Genomic DNA, 24,173 nt, shown 5'->3' on the forward strand with positions numbered 1-24,173 from the left:
TTTTTATAAATGCAAACACAATATGATTATAGATATTAATATACAATATTAGTACATAAGTCATCTGTATCTTTTGTTGTTATCATAGGCCATTAAGGCAAAGGGTGGGATTGTTCTTGTTTTCCAGTAGCGCCATCTATGGTCCAGAATTCAACTTGTGCCACGCCCATGTGTCATACCAGTCTTATAGGGCGGACCCACTCATATATCCATTCATTCCTCCACAGATCATAATTTTAAACTGAATCAGAGAACGATCAATCTCCAATTCAGTATATTCTGAGATATAATTTGTTATGGGAACATGGAGAACTTAGTGACTCGACAGATTTAACCTGCAACAGTCAGTATTTACAACATGAATCTTCGGCTGGTTGGATTCGAACTCGTGTTTTCACAAAAGTGAATCTAGCGCCCTGCCAACCAGGCTATCCCGGCCTTGTATCTTTTGTTAATGAATACATATGATAGTGTTGTTAATATTAATCCACTATAACACTTGTTAATGATGATCAAGTTTATAATAAGTAATGTGATTTAATAGCGAAATAACTGCCATATCTTTATTTTATTTTGTGTTTAAATAAAAATTACAGTTAGAGTATCATTAAGATCCTTTTTTGAGTGATCGATTTGGTATAGAAACTGTGGCAATGTTTATTTTCATAGGGGATTGGAACAACACCCTGGTGCAGTTTACTCTTTATTTACCCGGTTTAGTCAGTCTTTTAGTAAAGATTCCAGTGACTGTTTGTCTACTTTGTCAACTGCTTTAGAATTTTTAAGACTGATGGAAAGCAGTTTTGAAGATGGTGCTCCAAGTGGAAGAACCATGTTTTTATCTAGTGGAGAATTAGCAGATCTTCTAAGAGGTGACTGCACGCCAACAGAAGACAAAGAGAAAGAAGTTAAATTACCTGCGCCTTTCCAGCCTGTGACAGAGCTTGCTAAGCAGTTAGAAGTAAATGTTGATTTCTATAATAATTTTTTTTAGCTATTAAGTATAAATCTAATTGTTTTAAAAGATAGTTATGAATGTTTACTAAAAAAATAAATAAATTTTTTTTTCATTAACTTATACCAAAGTGTGAGTAATTGAAATAAACTATTTAAATCGGAATCTTAATTGCTTTTTTTCTCTTTTAATTCTTAATTTGAATTATTTAAATTTGAAAAGATGATTAGGATAAGTTAGAATATTTTTAAAGAAATTTTGTAAACTGGAAAGAAAAATAAAATCTAAGTAAGAAAAACTGTATGTTTATTTTAAAATGATGCAAAGGTAGTTGATATATTTAATTCAGAATTAAGTACCTTTCTTACCTTCAGAACTAGTCACATCGAGCAGGTGGCTGGTATGTTCTCATAAATTTACTGCTTTACAGCTCTGCATTGATTCTGCTGTCTTTAGCAACATTGCTTTGAGGTCTTGTTCTTCTCAAACTTTTTTGTAGTGTGAGTTTGAGAAGAAATTTCTTATTGGTCAGTCTCTCTAACAATTTTTTTTTAAGAATGGGGTTACACCTTTGATTTTACAACAAAAAAATCTATTGAAAAATAGTGCCAATCGGTGAGAGTGAAAATTGTAAATGGAACCTGCCATTTCACTGATCAGCAAAGATAAGCTCACCGGACAAAAAATTAGTCACCCTAGAGCGCAAGCACTGATGAATCATTAAGTTTCGTTAGATGACATAGTGGTTGGGTAGCGTGCTCAACTATGTGCACATTGCTTCAACGTGATCAAAGGCAAGTAGCTATCAGTGAGATATTTTTGTTTGAAGTGGAAATTGTGTGCAATTATGGCGAAGTATAAGGATGTGATAGAGTGGAAAAAAGGGGGAATTGTGTTTGGCCGTGCCGATGGTCATACGGTGAATGTAGTAGCTAAATTTGTTACTGTTTCAATGCGAACTGTTCTATGTGTCTGCAAGTAGTGGTGTAATACATGTGGTCACGAAAGACGTCAGAATTGTGGTTGGAAAAAGATCCTGCATGAAAGGGACCGGAGACGTGTTTCCCGACTTGTCAATCAAAATGACTTCTAAACCCGGCAGGAATTGCTTCAGTTAATGAATAAAGCGCCATTCCAACCTGTTAGTGTGAGAAAATTGCAACGGGAGTTGCATACAATGAACATTTAGAGTCGAACATCTCGTAAGAGGCCATTGCTCACACAGGCACATAAAGCTGTGCGACTTCAGTGAGCTAGAAGTCCTCGAACATTGACAGTTGTTGAATGGCGAAATGTAACATGGTCTGACCAATCACGTTTTTGTCTTTATTCAAAAGACTCACGTCGTCGAGTGCACCAAAGAGCAGACGAAGCATTTCATCCCTGTCTGTAGGGTCAGGTTCAAGCAGAGGGTGGGTTTGTCATGTTTTGGGGGCGTTTTTCTTATTATAGATAGTGCCCCCTCACTGTGGTGGCCACTAACATGAACCAATATATTTATTTGAAAATTTTGGATGATTAGATGCTGCCTTTCAGTCAACATCTTCATAAAGAGTGTCTTGTCAATACCCCTATTTTTAAAGATGACAACAGCGAAGTTTATCGTGATGGAAGAATATGTTACTGGTTTTATGAACGCTCTGACACTCAATTACATCTCGACTAATTGAGTGTCAGAATTACATCTCGACTAATTGAGTGTAAAATCATCTGACTTGAACCCCATTGAAAATTTGTGGGAAATGTTGGAATAACGGGTAAAACGCCGAAATCAGCATCCTCGCAATTTGGTGGATTTGCACGATCAAATCCTGAACGAGTGGCTTATACTGGATTTGACGTACCTGAAAAACCTTCTGGACTCACTTCCTACCCGAATCCATGTGGTTACCGAATACAGAGGCGGTGTTACATGCTATTAAATTATGTTTTTAATGATTTCTCTAAGAGAGACTAATTTTTTGTCCGGTGTACTTATGTAAACATAGTAAATTAAGAAAGCTAGAAGATAGTGTTCGTTAAAATTTTTTAAACATTTAGAATTCTTGAGTTTTATTAAAATTTTTCCACTCTTTGGCATACATGTAAAGTTTTATCATTTAAAAAAAAAAAAATTTCATACTTTTATTTTTGAAGTTTGCTATGAGTTGTTAAATGAAGCTTATTAGGGCTGTTTATTAAGGCTTTGCCATCATATAAAATAATGCTTTTTGTGAATAATATACTATTTTTATAATTAATGTGAGTTTTTATTTATGACTGTTAGATCAAGTTAAACCTATCTTTAGCCTGTGCCTAAATACTAGAAATGGTGCAAAACATAAATGGGAAGGATAGCCTCAATTACGTGAAAATGAAAAGCATTTTTGATCTAATTTGTTTTATCTGAAATTTTATAAAAATTTGCAAAAATTTAGAATTTATTGATTTTGATAAATTTTATCTAGGTGAAAAAAATTGCCAAGCGGTGATTTTTAAAAAAAGTTACCTTATAAAATATTTAAGCCACGAGTACTTTCCTAGGCTCTGATAATTCTGCATAGCAAGATAATGTATGGTAACATTGGCTCTAGTGTAAACTGTTGCTTTTTTATTTTCCTTGGTGGAAGAACTTCGGAAAACACTGTTAAATAATTTCATGCATTTGAAGAAATGTTTTTTTAGCAAAAAAATTTGTAGCTAAGCATTTTTATTCTAACTGTTTTTTTTAAAGTTCTGATCATAGCAGAGAATTAAAATTTTTGTTTATATTTTATTTTTTAAGCGACATAAAACAATGTAATTACTGAATTATATAATTTTGCTGATATATAATATTAATTATGCTAATATTATATATTTGTTATAATTATTTCATCAACAAGAAAATTTATTATTATTTATTTGAAGGAATTTGGAAATGATGAAGATGCTGTTGAAAGTTTAATTGAAAGCAATTCATCTCTTCTCACGCTACTAAACAGCACTTTAACTAAAGAAAAGAAATCAGAGAAAGGTATTGTTATTAATATTGTTCATCTATTGCTTTCACCCCACAAGAAATTTAACCTAAATTGTTAAATACAGTGAAACCTCGGTTAAGCAGACATTCTTGGGACCGAAAAAATTGTCTGTTTATGGGAAAGGTACCCTAATAAAGAAATTTACCACTGTAAATTGTTTTAAGAATATTTTATAAGATAAAGAAATAATTAAATAATCTACAGTAACTGTCTACAAGGATATTTATTTAAACTTTAAAAAAAAATTTTTCTATTCAAAAAGAATTCTAGATGTAGCTACAGAAAAATTAATATAATTTTCCTATTAACTCAGATATTCAAGTTAGTCATATACTGGATAGAGCTTTTAGTCCTCAGTCAGTTTCAATAATTAGGTTTACACTCCCTTACAGCTACCTATCACTTGATAGGAAGCATTGTTAATACTTCCTTGAAAGTTAACCTCCCACAATTCACAGAAGAAAGCAAAGCAATGCATACTTGTAGGGCATGAGGACCTAAGGAGTTGATTATTCACAATTGATCATCTATGAAGTGTCTGAATAAATGTTTCATTGTACACGAACAACACAAAGATGATACATCTATTTTCTTTTTTCTACCCCAACTGTGTTAAGTACTACTTCGTCTTCAAATTGATAAGAAAATTAAAGAAATTTTCAGTGGGGAAGAAGCATTGAGAGCATTTAAGACTTCATTTCAACTTGCAGGTCTCATAACCTGTGTGGTCCAGATGAAAAGATGCCACTGTCCATATCATTTTCTCTCCTTTCTTTGTAAATATAAGGCAAGATGACAGAAGAAAGATTGATTCTTCAGTAGTGAAATAGCGTAACTATATTTTTAGTTATGGATAAGGAAAAAAATTTATGTGTTTTAAAAATGGTGAAAAGTTGCATAGTTTTATTCTTGCAAGTATCCGGTTTAAAGAAATAGAAAATAATGTTTCAGGGCAAAAGTGTCTACTTTGCGGTGAATATACATAATGACTTATTGACAGAAGATTCCCTGGGAATTAAAAATATAAATATGTCCGTAATGAGAGGCGCATGTTTTGCAGTAGTGTCCATAACAGGAGGATTCTCTGTATTTTGTTGGATGTTAGATTATATTTTTCCTAACAGAACATAGAATCTTCAGCCAGCCCCTAATAATTGTAAAATATATATGGTATAATAGCATATAATTGTAAACTCATAAAGTAGCTGAAACATATTTTTTGCAAATAATTTTCATAAAATAAAGTTTTTGCTCAATTCTTTTTAGTGAAATAAAATTAAAAAATGACCTTGTTTTTGTTTATTTGTGAAATGGATGTAGATTAATGTTCTGGAATATTTTTGTTTTGTATTAGATACTCTTTTGTTTTGTTACTTACTTCATGATATATCTATTTATGCTAGTAATATGTATTCCTTTGTTTTTATTATACAATCAAGACAATTCACTCATTGATTCACAGTATTTGTAAATTTGAGTTGACCCAATTTATCAAAAAATAAAAGCTATGATGTTAAAAAATGAACTAGAAAATGATCAAACGCAGCTTATTTTTTTATAATTTCTTTATTTACACCAAATTGAAATAATTCATAAATTCTTTTTGATTGATTGATTTTTTTGGTGATCATTAGACATTACAACATGCACATAAAGAAATAAATTTGTACTAATGCCTATTTATTTTAAAAAAATTTGCACTTTTTTCTGAATATTGTTTTTGGGTGTGAATTGCAATTTTTTTTCACAAAGTTCTAATTAAATAATTTTCAACAGAAAAATTCTTCTTTGAATCAGAACCATTCTTGTAATGACAGGTTATTTTTGATGCTTTAACATTAAGCCAATTATTTAATAAAAAATTTTCTTGCTAAATGTTTTCTCATTAAATTCAGGTTTGCAGTAAATGAGGTTAACTGTGTTTTATTTGTAGTTGACAGGTAAATTATATAATTTATTTGGGTATCTTATAATGTAATGTTATGCGAATCATGTAATCTTTGGGTATTACTATTGTGATTTATAATTTATAGATTATACATGTATATCAAAGTAAATTTGTAGTTCAAATTAAATCTGTTTTTAACCTTACCTAATTATGTAACCATTTTTGAACTGTTTAGTTTGCACTTAAAATTTGTAAATTTTTATTATTTCAGAGGTTGTAGAACCTGTACTTCCGGCACCTGAAAGTCAGTCGGCACAGTTTTCCTCTCGGGCTATTTTCATGGTTGGTGAAGTGGAAGAAGGCAGACTAAGTCCTGCTTATTGGTTGTCTCTACCTGGAGCAGATGATGCCGATCAAGAACAAGAGCAAGTAAGAGTGCTTATAATTCCTTAATTATAAATAAAAATCAACATATGTTTCAATGTCACTTTTACCTTAAAACATTCTATGCACTAGAGAATTTTAATGTACTTTATTTTATTTTTAAATTTTTTTTTTAATTGGGACAGTTTTATAGCTGTCCATTTATAAAATCACTGTAGCATATATGAAATCCATAAAGCCTTTTCTTATCCACCAGCCTTCGTATCTTAAGATCAAAGCTCAGCTGATTTTTTTAAATTAAATCTTTTTATGAAAGTTTATATCTTATGAAGTTCCATACATTTTTTTTTCTTAAGGGATCTTTAATTGAAATAAATATTAGATTTTACTTACATTTAGGTAAGAAACAATTTTATAACTGGATTTTCTAATCAATGTTCTTCAATTTTTGATAGCTTAATAATAAGCTTGATTTTGCAACATCTTATTACTCTGCATTTATAAAGTTTTGTTATGTTCACGATTTAAACATTAAAAGTAGAAGGTGTAATTTCTGGTAATTTTATATTTCATTTTCAAATTATTAGTTTCGACTTCTTTTGTTCACCTTCATTCTTACTTACTTTAAAATACTGCATTTGCTTCAACTTAAGGAACAATTCTTGGACTGCCATTTGCTCATCGTCTTGAAAGTTGTAGCTATTTTGTTAGAAATTACAAAAATATTTCTACACTTATTTTATTATAAATAAACTGCTGTAGAAATACTATTTAAAAAGAACAATTAACGGCTATGCACTTTTTATTTATTATACATTAAATTTTATGTTCTGTTAAAATGAAAAATAAAATAAAAATATTTTCTTTTGGCCCTTTTAAGAATATTTCTATTAGTTAATTATTTCTTAATTCAATTTTGTAAAAATTTGAACCCTTCTGTAAATTTTATTAATTGTTTTATGTAGGTAACTGTTGATTTGGTATCTATTGCTGAGAAGAATATCTCTCCTGAATTTAATTTAAAATTGTCTTTAGAGAATTTATGCTTAAGTACAGAAGGTGATAACGATTTAAAGACAAAAAAGAAAGGCATAAGGTAAATATATATACATAGATTGCTTATTTGTTGATGAAGTTATATTACACATATCTTTTTTTAATTTTTTTGTGTTACAGCACTATTTGTGGAAAGAGAAAATATGCTCCCTTTATCAATCCAGCTCTTGTGGATGTGAACAATAAAAGACCATTTAGTGAGTTTATTTTCCATTATAATTTTCTAAAAATGTCCATTATAATTTTCTAAAAAAGTACATAAAAAAAAAAGTCGAGTGTTACTACTTACTCTACAAGGGTGGTTATAGTTGTAGTATAGTGGTAATACATATCAAAATAGAAATAAATGAGAATAATTTTTGATTTTTAGAATAAAAGTTGAAGAGTAAAGTAACTGTTATTAAATATACATGACCTATCTTAAATGTTATCTCAGCACTTTCACTTTGTTATAACGATACCCATGTTAAAACTATACACTCATCCTTATCTACACTCTAAAACAATCTTACCATTGTATCAATTTTCATCCTTAAGTCTTGAATGTCATTAGAAGTTGGTCCCAATGTAGTTACATTTATATGCAAAATTATTTTCTAAAACTTACAGGCCTGACCTTTTTTAAACATATGTGTATATATTCTTAAGAATTTTTTTTTATGAGTTGAAAGGTTAATTTCTATATATTTGCTTTTAGTTTGAACAAAAGGCGGTTGAAGTTTTTTTGTTCACAATGAGTATGCAGATGTGTTATTTTTTGTAATTTGTAACGATGTAATCATTTTTATACAGGCTTTACTGATTCTTAACATTCTACCTATTAGGTAAATTTGAGTTTTCTGAATAAAAATCTTGTGGTTTACTCTCTCTCTCTCTCTGACAATCTGAAGAATTATGCATTAGTCAGCCCTCAATTAAATTATCTTTTAATTTTTACCTGCAATTTTGAATCAATTTGCACACATTTTTTTTAAATTTTTTATTTTATTTAAACGACTTAAAACTCCTCATGCACCACAAAGTATAGCATGAGGCTTACAGTTGTAAGTAGAAAACAAAAGGAGAAAAATTTACAAATTTACATTAAAAACAAAATTCTGCAAAACTTTCAATACTTTTGACCAGTTCTGATAAGACAGGTGGCCAACAAATAGAAAGACGTCTCAAATCAGTCTTTAAATTCATTCGGGCACTCGCATACAGACTACAGTGAAGAAGAATATGTTCAGCATCTTCATCAGCATCACCGCAAGCACAAATTCCACTGGTCTGCAGATGGAAACGAAATAAATATCTCTTAAAATTTCCATGGTTTGTTAAAATTTGGGTCAATTTAAAATCAGTTGCAAAGAATTTACATTGCAAACGGTGAAAAATGGATGGAAAGAACCTTTTCGTCCAAAGCGACCGAGGCGAAGCAAGAAATTCAGCATTCCAGTCCGCAATGATTTTATCTCTAGCGATGCGCTTCCAGTGAGAAGCTGGAACAGACACCCTTAAGTCTATTTCACCACACGTAGCTTCCCTAGCCAATTGGTCTGCTCTTTCATTGCCCAAAATACCGCTATGGCCACGAACGTAAGAAAAATGAATAGTTACGTTTTCAAGAGCGTTCAAAATCGAGTGAATTTCCACCACAAGCTTCTCAGTAGAAGTCGTGTCACGCAAAAGAAAAAGTGAAGAAAGAGAATCTGTACAAATGAGATATTTAAAAATTTGGTTTTCACTAAAAGAATTTTGTATCCATTTAACAACCAGGTTTATACACAAAAGTTCAGCCTGGAAAACAGTACATTCATCATGTAGTCGGTGCTTGGCAGTAACCTTCTCTGTTCCATTTTCATAAATTACAAAAGCAAGACCAGCCCTTCCATCAAGCACACATAGAGATTTAATTTTGAAATGTCTTAATTTATTATGGAGAAATCTGTACCATTAGTACAGATCTCGAATGATTGATTTTGTAGCTCTATAGAACATAATTATATGTAAATTGTATTCAGAGTTGTACATCATCATAAAATCATTTGATTTAAATATCAAATATCATTTAAAATTTGATGTAATATGTTTGATTATCATACTTAACTATCGTTGCAAAAAATGTGCTATGCAACAAAAACATCAAATTGATCACAACATAACACGCTATTTCTTATACTAATATAGTTAAGAATAAATAAACATGTGGTTAATTACTTAAGTATATTAGTGATTATTATATATACAGCTATAAACTATTTTAAATGCATGTCATCAGACTTGACTTAAAGTTCATGAGATTTAAAAAGAACTACATTTGTTTATTGACATTTAAAAACTAACTTTTAAGTATTCCTAAATAACTTCGTTGTGATTTTTTATTTGTTTAAACTTTTCTTCTAAGTTGCACCAATGAGAGGCCGTGGCTTTAACAGAGGCAATTCCCACACATCGAGGGCCAACGATCCATTCAGATCTCGACCACCTAATACTAGTCGTCCTCCATCAATGCATGTAGATGATTTTGTAGCTCTTGAAAGCCATCATTCTGGAGGTACATCTCAAGCTCAAGTTAAACGACCACAAAAGGTATTTGTTTTACTTGAAAAATATTCTCAATGTTTATGAAGTATTACAATAATATTGTCCTCATTCAGTAAAAAATTTTTTTTTAGGAAAATACAAGAGGCAGAGGGCGTGGATTTGAAAGAAATCAAGCGTTTTCTTCTACAAGAGGGGCTGGTGGTAGATTTTTTAGCCCACCAGGGCCCTATGGCAGGAGGGATAATAATAGAGGTGAGATGCTTATATAACATTTCATCAACTTTGAACTTAATATTTTTAATGTGTTTGACAGGTAAGGTAGTTAGATAGTTTATGATATTATGTGATTTAAATTATTTTAAGTATGAAATATCATTTGTAATTTGATGTAATATGTTTGATTAACATAACTAAAACTATCAGTGTTGCAAAAAATGTGATATGCAACATAACATCAAATTGATCATAACATAACACACTATTTATCTTGCAGTTTATTTTTTGATCCTGAGTCAAATTCTTTTCTCAGCCTGGCAAGAATAGAAAAGTGCCTTTTTTAAAATTAAATTAAATAATATTTTTTAAAACGTATTTCGTGAAGATAATTTTTGCATATCAATTAGTTTGTAAAAAACTACTTGCTAAAATTTATATTATAATGTATGTGTTGTATTTGGTGTTTGAGGGAATAACATTTGATTAAAAAAATATTCTGAACGTTTGAAACCCATTTGTATCGCAAGCATATAGATGTGTTTATTTTTACTTTGAAACTAATGTATCTTTGTCATGATGCAAATGGTTATGTTGACCATCCCCCCCTTCTAATTTTCCATGCAATTGAATGCTTTCATAAGTCCACGTAATTAAAATATATAGCATTTCCTTTTTATGGATAGTTTTTACATGAAATACCGAAAAAAAAATGGCTATTATTTACCTACAGTTTTTAGAAAAAAAAAAAGAAAATACGATTATTTGTGGCATTAAGTTTAAAATGAAAGATAGATCAGCTCTCCAAGTAAACAAAAATAGATTGTTCGGATATTTTAATGCTTAGAACATTAAAACAGTTCATGTTTTGTTAACGATAGTTTTCATTGTCAAAAACATTTTAGTTTATATGCAAATTAGCTTATAGTTAGTTTTGATTTGTTAATTTGATGCGAGACATAATGAATGTCTTAATTGTTGTGTTACTGCTACTTCAAACAACTTTGTAGATGAAGGTTTTATTCATTGGAATGGAATAATTTAGAGTAAGTATTTTCGTGTTGTGTGAAAAGAAGCAAAATAACCTATTGTGTTGTGTGAAAAGAAGCAAAATAACCTATTGTGTTAACATATTTATCACAGGAGGAAATCGTGGCAGTGGAAGAATATCTAATAATGCCTGGAATAATCGTTCTAATCAAAACTCTGGTCAAAAGCTGTCGCCAGGAAATAATCAAAGAAATAATTTTAGGTAGGATTTTCCTTTTTTATCTGTTAATTTTTAAACTCATTATAAAGATATATGATTGAATTTTGAAGTACAATATTTTATTCTTACAATTAGTTGTTATTCATCTGATTAATTTGCATATAACTTCTTGACCATGCTGGTAGATGGATCATGGATTAGCCTTTTTGTTGTTGGACTTATACTACAAGGTTTTTCTTTTAAGGAATAAGAAAAAAAAATCAAAAATATATAATTAAAGAAAATATAAATTTTTTTTTTTTAACAAATAAGACTTAGTGCTGGTGCTTGATTAAAGAGTTCATCTATCCTGAGTTAAAAAATATAAAGATATGGGGGTAAATATTATTATCTTAAACTTTCATATTAGGGTATGATCTTTGGCAATGATTAAAAACACTAGGTCTAATAATTTTTCTCCATAAAATATAAATGCTGCTCACTTGCTAAAATTCCTTTATATCTGCCTTGTTTTTCGTTAATGTAAAACAAATAATTGTAAAATAATGCATAATATTATTACTTGAATTAATTTCTCTTCTGCATTTCTAAACAATCACAAAAATTTTTTTCTCAGTACTTTAAATATATTTTGTGATATAGTTAGACGAAATTTAAATAAAACAAGAGTGAGTACTGCCAACAGCATAATAGTAGGAAACAAGATTACATGACAAGATACGAGGCATATATTCCATTGATGCTTTTAAATTACATTTCAGTAATTATTTCCTCCTTTTTGTTGTAACAAGTATGTTTTTAAGCTTGTGTGCATTGCATAAAAAAATATTATTTTTCAAGGTATAAGAGTTTGAAAAAATATTGCTTAACATAATTTGTATTATTTAGACTTTTTTTATCATGTTTGTTTTAGAAGTGATTATAATTCTCCATTTGGACAGCAAGATTCCAGACCTGGTCAAAGAAATAGAGATTCTTATCCTGATATGGGTCGAACTTCAAATATTATTCCATTAGGAAGATTTTCAAGAGGTTCTAGAGTTGGAGGTGGAATGGGACAACAATCTCAAGGCCATTGGCAAGACAATCGAAACAAATCCCAAAATCAAAGGTACTAACACCGCTATATTAATTTGCGTATAATGAATTGAATATATGTGTTCAACTTCTCAGTGAGATTTAAACAGGGATTACACGTTTTTTGAAATTAAAATGTTTAGTTACTAACGGTTTTTCCTTCTGTTTTTTATTATTCATTTATCTAACATATTAAAGACAATATCAACTTGTTTTGTCAAGATAATTAAAGATAATGTCATCTATGTTTGGTTATCATTATGGAAAATATTGTAAACCAGATTTAATGTGAATTTTTAACAATTTATATAGGTATCATTTAAATGAAGAAAACCTTGTATACTATGGTATCAACGAGAGTAATAATAATAAGCAAATAAGAAAACTGTCATTTTAATTTATTAATATCTTAAGATCATTCATTGTGATTTATACTTAGGAAATCCGGGAATCTTTTTAGATTCCTTCTGCTAATTAATTAAAAATTCAAATAAAATTTTTATGGCTAAGGATTTAAAAAAAAAAAAAAAAAAAAGTTGTGTGCAGTTACTGTTATCCTTATTCAAATTTTATTTTTTTAAAAAAAATCCTGTGTATTCACAATTACCAATTAAATATTTTAGCTCATATTTATATCATATATAAGTCTGGCTCTTGTACTTAAAAATTTTGGTTGCATCATGGCTTTTCTGGAAAACGATGTCAATGACTTAATTTGAAAACACTGACTGGTGTGATTATTACAACACATTGAAAGGATTCATAATAACTTCCTCTTGTACTGATACATTGCCTCCTGTAAGATTTGAAGGTGATGAGGAAGACACTGTGTGCATTTTCCAAAATGTACTTTAAAGCTTTGCTGCAACCCTTTGACATTATCAATTCTCAAAACGATGAGAGCAGGTTTGAGATGAAATGTCAGGACTATAACCTGTAGGGCTGGGAAACTATAGCCACCTTAAAAGCTAGACACAAAGAACATGGAGTGGCAAATCTTTTTTCACACTTTTTTCTCATCGATTGTTCACCACAATCTCGTGAACAGTAGTACTTTCTAAAATTTTTAATGCCTGTACACTCTTATAATGGGCTGAGTTTAGCCACACACATTGAAATTTTATCTGTAGCCCTTTCAGTCTCAATTCGGCTTTGTCACTCACATCTTGAGGAAAATAAATAAATAAATGCCTTGTGCTAACTGTTGACTGACATCCTTTTTGGCCTTCGGATATCTCTATTACTGGAAAGTTTCCATTGTTTAGTTTCTCTTAAAATTAGATTGCATTCACATCTTACTATTTAGAAGTGATTTAAATTGTTTTTTTGTATTTCTATACCATCGTCTGGTATTAATATTTTCAAAAATTTACAATATATTAGGAAATAATTAGATTAGTTTTTCTAGCAATTCAACTCGTAATATGTAAACTCATTATATAATCATTGGATTAAAAAAAACTTTTGTTCTGATGATAGGATATTCACTTTCTAAGACTTAATCTTAAGGTTCAAGGGGGTGACTCCAAATATGCTAAATTAGTGCAGATGTTTTAAGTTACAAAATCCGACACAAAAATGTACTTTCTCTGAATGAAAAAAAAAAAACTTTTTTCAATTGATTTGCATTTCTGACTCCCAAAATATAGGGGATAGCCGCAATCTGAGAAATATTGGCCCAATAGTTCAAGGTCGAAGGACAGCGATAAGTTTGGACCCCTCAATTTCACTTTTAGCAATTCATAAAATTTGTTTAGTCAAAATTAACTCAATGTGAAAAACGTTAATAATNCCAAAATATAGGGCAGGAGTGGCGAACCTTTATACACCAACGTGCCATTTTTTCTAAAAAAATTGCTTAATGAGGTCATAAACGTGCCGTCAAATAATTTTGACTTCGTGATTAATGGGAAAATAATGATACTTAACACTATCAACTCAAAACTCTTTATTTACATTGAAAATAAATACATTTTAAGTACTTAAAGTAACATCAGTGTGACTTCTGTTGTTGCAGATTCGATGACAAATAACTTATGTTAGGTTGTAAAATGTTAGTTTAAGCAGGACTGTTAATTTTTTTTTTTGCTAGTTGTTTATTGTTGGCTTGTTTTTTTTTAGTATTAATTGTTAATTTTTTATTAATAATTGTTTATTATTTTGTTTGTTTTTGTGAATTTTAATTTAGCTGTTACATATGCTTCATAGTGTAATAACATTTGTGTAATAACAATTGTGATCTGTGGCGTGCCCAAAATATTGTGCCTCGTCGTGCCATTGGTTCGCCATCCCTGATATAGGGGATAGCCGCAATCTGAGAAATATGGTCCCAATAGTTCAAGGTCGAAGGACAGCGCTAAGTTTGGACCCCTCAATTTCACTTTTAGCAATTCATAAAATTTGTTTAGTCAAAGTTAACTCAATGTGAAAAATTTTAATAATTTTTTTTTCAAAACGCAACATTTGGACGAAATTGAATGAATAGTTTCTTAATAATCTAATTTTTAAAAGACTTATGTTTTAAGTTTAAATTTCCAAGAAAGTTTAATTTGATTGATTTTGTATTTTAAAATGTAAAATCTTGTATGCCTCACAATTTAAAATTTCCTGTCTATTATTAAATAGTTATTAAACATTATTTTACATATTAGTGTGAAATTTTTTTTCGATTCATTTAAAAAATTGTCAAGATATAGTAAAATGAGAAAACAAATTAACACTAAGAAGTAAAAACTCTCCTACGTAAACTATAAGGAAATTTTTAGACTTGTAGCTACCCAAAAAATTTTGAGATCGCAAATTCAATTATCCATCAATAAAGGGCATAGAGAAAATCTGCTTACATATCTAATTTTCTAACTTAAAATATAGTCTACTCTAATTTATGGTTAGACCCTCAAACCATTTAATCTTAGTATGAGAAATTCCAATCACTGCTCACTGTTTTTCGAACACTAAAAATTGCACAAAATCAGCAAAAATTACAGTTTGTATAGTCTAGGTCGGAGAGTTAAAAAATTTGGGCCTCTTAATGTTGTTTCTCCTTTCTGTGTATTTCTAAATAAGAAATATTTGAACACAATTATAAAACTTGTTTATGTAAAGATAATTCCATGCAAAATTTGTTTTTAGTACTTAATTTACTAATAGTCAAAAATATTTTAAGATATATTGATTTCTACAATAATATTTCAAGGAAATCGGTTTTTGAGGAATGGAAATTTAAAAATTAAGACTTTTTGAACAAATGAAGAAATTAGCATTCAGTGGCGAAAACTTTTATCTGCCTAAACTATTGATACCATATTTTTCAGGATGAGACTAATTATGTTTTATTATTTGGATTTTTGACTCATTTGAATTTTGAGGGTTAAGAATCCAAATCTGTTAAAGTAAAGATGTGTTCAGAAAAAGTACCGTGTCCTCAAACCTATGAGTATTAATTTGTTCATTAGATCAAAATTTTATTTTTATTTTGAACACTCTACGGTGCAACAAAAAAAAAATGAATCCATCTGAATAACTTTTGATCTAATGATCGGATCTTCACATTCTAGGACTCAATCTTAATGGTTCAAGAGGGTGACTTTAAATATGCTAATTATTTAGTGCAGATGATATTTAAGTTATGAAATCAGTCACAAAACATACTTTTTTTCCAGGCGGATTCAGAAATTTGACCCCCAAAATATAGGAGGTAGCCGCAATTTAAAAAATATGGTCCCCATATTTTGGTTAGGAGAGCGTATTATTTTTGCTAAGATTTAATGGTTTGAGAGCCTAACCTTAAATATGCTAATTAGTTAGAGAAGACTTTAAGTTACAAAATTAGATATGTAAACACATTTCTCTACATGCCCTTTTTTGATGGATAATTGAATTTGTGACCTCAAAATATTGTGGGTAGCTAGTCTAAAAAGTTCCTTCTAGTTTAGGTAGGAGAGTGGTTGAAAGTTTTTACTTTTTAGTGTTAATTTTTTTCTCATTTTACTGTATCTTGACAACTTTTTAAATGAATCTAAATATTTTTTCAGACAAATATAATTCCACATCAGGGGTGAAAGTTTTCCATATTTTGATGCATTTCCATCTTTTTAAAAAAACCCTCACAAGACAGAGCGAAAAGCAATATTACTATAAGTAAATTCTAAGTTTGTTTTTTTAATTACATGCGATAGACGGATTCAGTGTGAAAATTCCCAAACGACCGATTCATTCTTTCTTTCTTTCCCCCGGTTCCGTATATAGGTTAATGTCAGAGGAGAGAACCGGTTTTCTCAAATGCGCGAAGGTGTGTAGGGGAACACGTAACTGCAACATGTGACTTCACCTTCCTGTTTAAGGTCGATAAGTAAGTTCCGCGCTTGCGCAAATAAATTTCCGTTTATATTTTTCTTTAGAAAAAAAATTGGTATTGGTTAGAAGTGAAATAGGGACTCACAAAAATATATAATTGTATAAATATTATATTTATACACTATATTATATATGAAAAGAATTAATATATAACTTTTTGTTTACTTAAAATTATTGGACGGGACGACACGCCACTTCTGATTTTGACATTTTCAGTCTTGACAATTTTTGAAACTTTCACCCCTGTTCCACATAAAAATTAATGTTTAATAATTATTTAATAATACACAGAAAATTTTGAATTGTGAGATTTTACATTTTAAATGAAACACAAAATCAGTCAAATTAAACTCTCTCAAGAACTTTGAACATACGTCTTTTTAAAATTAGATAATTTAGAACTATTTATTCAATTTTGTTCAAATAATGTAAAATATTTTAGATTATTATTAAACAAAATAATAAAATTAATTAAAATTTTTCACATAGAATTAACTTTGACTAAACAAATTTTATTTGTGTACAGAACTTTTCAATTTGCATAAAAAGCTTTTGATATGCAGCCAAATATGCTAACAGTGAAACTAAGGGGTCCAAACTTATGACTGCTTTTCTACTATTAAAATAATATATCCCAGATTGGGGCTGTCCTCCATATTTTGAGAGTCAAAGAGCGTGCTTACGGGACATTTTAGAAGCTGCTGTACTTCGGCAATGTAAAAAGGGTTTTTCAACAAGACTCTGCACCAGCTCACAAGGCCAAACAGTTCTGAGGCAGATACTAAACCACACAAACCTTACTCTTGAAAGGAATCCCTTCAGCGGAAATGGGATAGATTTAAGGTAGATGACTTGTGGCTCATTACTGAAAATTTCAATAAGCATTTGTGCCTTTGAATCGCTGACAAAAGTATCCAGTTTGAAACCAAAAAAATTTATTATTATATTTTGTTAATTTTTTTATATTTAATAAAGGTATATTAAAAATTATAGGGCTTTTTTTTGTCCCACCTCGTAAAATATTTAACTAACCAATTAGCTTGCCCTCAAGCTGCTAACATTGAGTCTTCATTTGTGAAAAACTTTATTATTAGATCAAAAGTTATTCCATGTGTTCACTTCTCTTTTTTATGCAGGAAAGCAAAAAAGGTTACTCTAAATAACCTTTGGCCTGATGATCTGCTCTTTTGTCTTGCACACACAACCTATCTAATCAAGCTTTAAAGAGCCAAGAAGATATTCTTATCAATTACTTGAATACATATCTTTAGCTAATTCAGGTTTTTGACTCAAAATATGACTCCGCAGAGTCGTCATGTCAGCGCAGAGGTTAAGAGTTTAAATCCTTTTGTTAATTTGGCCATATCTGTATAACCAATTGTGCAAATCTTTCCGTCTTATAAAATTTTTGCATTGGTTTTAAATTTTGTTTACCCTTAAGTCAAAAATTTGATTTGTAAGTAAGATGAAATTTTCAATCAATAAAATAATTACTTTTCTCTGACTGTATACTATTTTAGGATTAACAGGTTTTAAAATTTTTTGATAGGCATAATTAGCTCCATATATATAAAAAAATATGTAAAAAAAAAAAAAAATGTGAAGGAGTTCTAACATTTACATGAAAAGTGAAAAATAAATTAAATTATAAAACTACTTAATACTTCTGAAGTCATAATCTTTTGCATACAAAGGTATCAAAGTAAACATAAATAAAACCCTCTAGCATTTTTTCTGAAATTTTCAAAAAGAAAATATATATCTTCTTTACATAAAATGCAGTATAGTACTGATAAAAAATATAGATTGCACTATTTATGGAACATTTTAACTAACAAATAGAAAAATATACCTCCTCATAAGTAGCACGAGTTTTAACTGAAGTGTGAAAAATACACAGTTCAAAGTCAATAAAATACTCCAGTCAACTTGAAAATATAGATGGTGCTTTGCATTAAGGAAATCTATCAAGTCAAAAAATTGTTGTTTGTACGCAACAGCTAGAAGAACAATATTTTTAAAACAGCATAGAAATTCTGGACAAAACTAATTAGTGTATAAACAGAAAATTGCAACGTAGAAGTAAATCTATGAAAAAAATAAACAAATCAAATGCAATTCAAATTATGTGATTTAAATATTAGCACTTATACATAATGTTGTCATAATAATTTTTATCATACCTTTATTTTTCAGATTTATAACACCAAATTCTGCAAACAGAGGAGGTGGACGTAGAGATATGAATAATAGACATAATCGTTCCTTCACTCGATAGTGCTGTTGAACCTTTAATGAACTTTAAAGATTTCATGATAAAACATCTACAAGTCACAAGATGAACAAATATGATTCTGTTATAAAAAAGTGGTCATCTGTAAATTATTTTGTTGATATTCAAATAAAAAATAAAACAAGTCATAACTTTCATTGGCAATTCTTTTTTAAACTATCTTAAAATAAAATCTGAACACTAGTCTTCAAATAAATTAGAGCGAAAATCCAGTTAAACATAGAAATAAAATCTAATTATGAAGTCAGAGCTAAACACCTTTGAGTTAGATTTAAAAAGTCAAAAACAAAACAAAAAAGGTGTTAGGAGCATGAAATGAATCCTGAAAAACATAGTAATAACTTATTGTATATTAATAAAAATCTGGCTAAGGAGTCATAGCTAAACATTTATACAATGACGAAAAATCCCCAGTGAGAAATTTGATACAGTGCATTTAGTTGCAAAAAAAAAAAGTTAAGTAAAAAATCACGAACTATTCTCTCACATGTAACAGTATCAAAACAACATTAATCTATGAGTATTTTTTTAATAAAGTTCAGAAATAAAAATATTTAAAACAGCTAACATAATTAAAAAAGGACATCTTAGTGCCATATTATAATAAAGCAGAACACAAAGTATAAAAGTTCAAATGAAACATACTATTGTCTCATTACTACCAAAAGATTCCTTATCATCGTCTAAACGCAGATGATAATAGTGCTTGTACTAAAATAATTGTTTGTCTTAGCTAACTATGTAATTTTTGCATTTATAAGTCCCATTTCCTTTCAAAGATCTTTTTAAAAAAGATTTATTCAACTGCTACAATAACGGAAAGTTCAACTATAAATGTGAAAACAAAGAAATAATTATGAATGAATCATCCTCTCTTTTCATGTGGGTGTTGATCAAAGATAAATTCTGCTCGCTTTTGAAGGTCTGTATCTAAAAAATTTTAATCCAAGCTAGAAATACTTTTATATAAAGATATACTAGGGGGCTCGATCCCCTGCTCTCGAACGTGCTCGCATCACTAACATGCACGATACATTTAATATTACTGTTTACTATAAAACTCAACAGAATCTTTCACCGTGGCATTTCAATATAATAAGTTCGTCACACTAACTCAATGCATTTTGCCTACATTGACCCATCGGGGAACAAAGTATAATACCTTGTATTGTACCGACTAAACTTAAAAACAAAATAAAACTTGTAAACTAAATAAAAGTAATTTCACAATAGTGTTAGTTTCACAAAGCAAAAGCACTGGACAAAACAGTAACAGAAGTAGCAAATCAGTGTAATTTTTTAATTCTTACAATTTTTACATTATTTATACTAAATCAAATATTTCTTTAAAAGTAGTAAAAAAGTTAATGAAAATTTTATCATGAGATTGAGCCTAAAACCTTTTTTCAGTAAATGCCTGTGTCGGATCTGGGTTCTTGGATTCAGCCTGTCTCATCTCAAATGCTTACGCGCGAGTTCCTAATTGCAAAAAATGTAATTTAACTGAATTAATAATTTGTATTTTATGTTTTTATTTTAGCATCTAGAACAATTTAAAGGTTTTGAAACAGGTTGGTAAAAGGTAATGTATTGATGCAAACCAAACAGAGTTTTCTTGTAATTTATTAGTTTGTATAAAAAGTAAATATAAACATGGAGCAAAGAAAATGTTACAAACGCAAAAGTACCAAAAATAATGTACAGTTAAAAACAAAGTTATTGAATTATTTACAATCAGATCAAAATACACATAAAATTATATGAAATACAACTTATCAATACATAAAATAGTCCACCATTTATCGTTAGACTAATGAATAGTTAGTCCTTTAATGTTTTTTAACTACACAAATTTTATTTACATAACATACATATGAATGAACATGGAAGCATGAATAGGAAGAGATTTATGCAATAAGGTGAAAAAATAATAAAAAAAGTGAGAATATATCATAATGCATACTATATAATCCATAATGTTTATAAATAAGTCATCAGTGTAAGATTCAGCATGATCAAAAAAAAATTTTTTTTTTTTTAAAATTCCAGATCTAGTGTTTTTTATTTTTATTTTTAAAAAACTAACAAAAAAACAATATTTATATATATCAGTCAAACTTCGTTTTTTTTAATAAACACTAAAGTATTTGAGACACAGAAAATCATATTAACACTGTGTTGGCAGTTATTTTAAAAACAGCAAAGTAATAATATTTTTATGATTAATATATCATCAATGATTTACTTACTTTTATGTCTTCATTCTTATTCCTTAATTTCTTTTGTTTTCATTGTATTCAGCTGAAGATATTATTAATATAGAAAATACATAGAGAATTGATATATTTTTTTGTGACGGAAAAATACACAAATTCGAAGTTTGGCTATGGGCATGTATATATATAGCAGAATAAAGACAAAAAGGATAAGAAAAAAGAAGAGAAAAACGAAGAAAAGAAAAATTATTAAAATAAAATATTTAAAAAAATAAAAAAATATACACATATTTAAAAGCCGGAAGACAAAAAAAATAAACAAAATGAAAAGATATAATCTCTTCATTAGCTCACACGATTATATCCACAAATAATATACTTTTTTTAGTATTTTTAGGTCAAATTTTGTTTCTATCAGAAAATCATTATCTTAAGCAATGGAATGCATCAATTAAAAATGAGTATTGCAGTAACTATTTCAGACATATTTTCATACATTGTTTTGTATAACAGTTAGAGTTTAGGGGAGAAAAATAAAGCATATAATTTTATAGTTAAATACTGAATAATCCCAAAAAGATTAAATATGTATATATAAAAACAATTCTTTCATAAATAATACTAAAAAAAGTGACCACATCATGTTTGCAATCTAAAAGTATTGAAAACCAGCTTCTTCATGGAAGAAAGTGTATTTTGAATGTCATATATTAACTTAGTCAAATGAAATATTAAGTATATTGCAAGATTCTTTTAGTGATTGTCAAAAGTAATGTGTGATAGAATTTTGATGGCCCATAATTTATTTGTATCATAAGCTCATACGTGCACAGAATTTTTCTTGACATTATCACCTAAGAGCTGCACTAGTTTTTTGTGGATCATAGCCACAGAATAGCAATAAGTACTAATTTTACCTGGTTGAAGTGTTTTTTCAAGGAAAAAAAATGAAATACAATAGGGGCTGTTATAAAAATAAAATCTGGTTTAACTTTTTCAATAGTTTTTTGAAGTATGTATGAAGCGTGAATTTTCAAACATTTCCATCATGATATGATCAAAAAATTTTTTTTGGCTATATAAGCAAATGTTTAATTTTTTGGAATGATTAAAATAAGTTCAGATATTTTCCAAAAATTCTTCAAAAACTGCATTTTTGGGAGGGAGAGAAATGGTATAATCATATAAAAAGTCTGAACATTGAAATTAAAGAAACTTGTAGGAAAAAAATCTTGAAGAATTAAGCATGAAAATAAGTTATTTACATTCATCTTATTGCATATATTTAAGTTAAAGGAATTAACATGTACAAGAATACTAACATTCTCAGAATTGGTCCATTCATATCGGCCAAGTCTGAATAAATTACAAAAAAGAATTCCACACAAAACACTAATTACCACCAATTTTATGATTATGAGGTCTGACAATTTTACCTACTTGTGGTTAACATTTGAACTTTTGGCTCTAATCACAGGCAATATTAAATAAAACATAAGAGTTATAATGCACTGCAATAACATCTTACAGTGTTAGATTACAGCTTTGAAAGTAACTTGTTATGGTTGAATAAAATTCTATTTGTAACTTCTTCAACTAATACATTTAAAACAAATTTCAATACTAAACAGATCCAAATCCAAACAAAATATGACATACTTTCAAAACTTTACTACAGTAATATCAATAGTTTGAGAAATAATGTGTGGTATGCATACAAAGGTTTATTAGCATTTTAAGTAAGTTTCAACTAATAACAAATTTAATAGCAGCTTTAAGGCCTTAAATAAGAGTCAATTTTTAGTAAGACAACTTTTTATTAAAAATACAGTTGCTAATTAACACCCTTGATAATAAAATTTGTATTCTAATTATATCTAAATACTATCAGCATGAATAGTGAATTACTTACAACCATAAGTTACAGGCATAGAAAAGAAAAGGAATTACACAAATTCATCAAATAAATGCTTTGTTTTCCTTTAAACTACAAATAATACAAACTAGAAAAAAAGGCATAGGCAAAAATCAACACTACGAATAAAAATAATATCTTTTTTTAAAAGAAATATCAAAGCTATTCACGCTAAAAAGGAAAAAAAATTATTTATCAATGCTGAGTTCGAAGTTGTTTTGATACTCCTGATAAAAAATAAAAAAAAAAAAACATTTTGTCCTATTTGCCCTGATTCTTAGCTTTTTGTCCTGATATTTCTGATTTTTGATTGTGTTCTGAACGTACGATTTTCAAGAATCCAAAGTAGATTTGAAAAAGTGAAAGATTTGGAATTTTAATCAATCTTTTTTATATGAGATCTATTTATTAAAAATGCTGGTAGAAACAGCAAAACATTTAGCTTTACCCACAGGTTTCATTGTTTAAACTCTATGAAAAACAAACTTAATTAACAATTTTATGTTCCCAAATTTTCATGGTGATGAATTCAGAGGTTAAACCCTTATTAATTACATTATTATTACTATTTTACATGCAGTGACAAATCTTGTAGGATGAACTTTTGTAATTTCACCGATATTGATTGGTTTCTTTCATGTGATTACAAAAATGAATGCTTTCAATCAACAGTACAATAATCACATTATAGAATTCTTAAATGATGAATTGAGGGATCATCCACTAAATTACTTTTGTACAAAATGTTAAGTGGCATGTTCGTTGTGTTTTTGCATTTCAAGATTTTTGAAACCATACTTTAAACTTATGGTGAATGAAATCTTTAAATCAAATTCAATTAAATATTGGTATGAGGGTTTATCAACTAATTGATACTGGATTTTCTTTTGATGCAACAATACTATGAAAGCTTTTCATGAATTGATTTTATGCTATTATGTGTTGTTTAGTGCTGATAAAACTATACTAGAAGTTGTTAAAACAAAGTAATTCTGATATAAAAAACAAATCATAATTTTTTTAACTATTTTGTAATAAAATTTGATTTTATTACACTTAAGTAGAGCAAATTATACTTTTTC

General features: G+C 28.8%; 1 protein-coding gene across 1 annotated transcript in view; it reads left to right on the forward strand.

The window, feature by feature from the left end:
- Positions 1 to 19,097, forward strand: part of LOC107437070 (VIR_N domain-containing protein) — a 60,353-nt gene extending 41,256 nt beyond the window's left edge. Inside the window, exons 32-41 of the mRNA XM_016048954.3 lie at positions 670 to 961; positions 3,845 to 3,950; positions 6,117 to 6,274; positions 7,195 to 7,325; positions 7,406 to 7,482; positions 9,672 to 9,856; positions 9,943 to 10,063; positions 11,168 to 11,276; positions 12,148 to 12,345; positions 18,864 to 19,097. Of these exons, the coding sequence (XP_015904440.1) occupies positions 670 to 961; positions 3,845 to 3,950; positions 6,117 to 6,274; positions 7,195 to 7,325; positions 7,406 to 7,482; positions 9,672 to 9,856; positions 9,943 to 10,063; positions 11,168 to 11,276; positions 12,148 to 12,345; positions 18,864 to 18,945 (1,459 nt within the window). The 3' untranslated portion in view covers positions 18,946 to 19,097. The remainder of the gene's footprint in view (positions 1 to 669; positions 962 to 3,844; positions 3,951 to 6,116; positions 6,275 to 7,194; positions 7,326 to 7,405; positions 7,483 to 9,671; positions 9,857 to 9,942; positions 10,064 to 11,167; positions 11,277 to 12,147; positions 12,346 to 18,863) is intronic.
- The last annotated feature ends 5,076 nt before the right edge of the window (positions 19,098 to 24,173 follow it).

This window comes from Parasteatoda tepidariorum, chromosome 1 (assembly GCF_043381705.1).
Source record: "Parasteatoda tepidariorum isolate YZ-2023 chromosome 1, CAS_Ptep_4.0, whole genome shotgun sequence".
Taxonomy (NCBI): domain Eukaryota; kingdom Metazoa; phylum Arthropoda; class Arachnida; order Araneae; family Theridiidae; genus Parasteatoda; species Parasteatoda tepidariorum.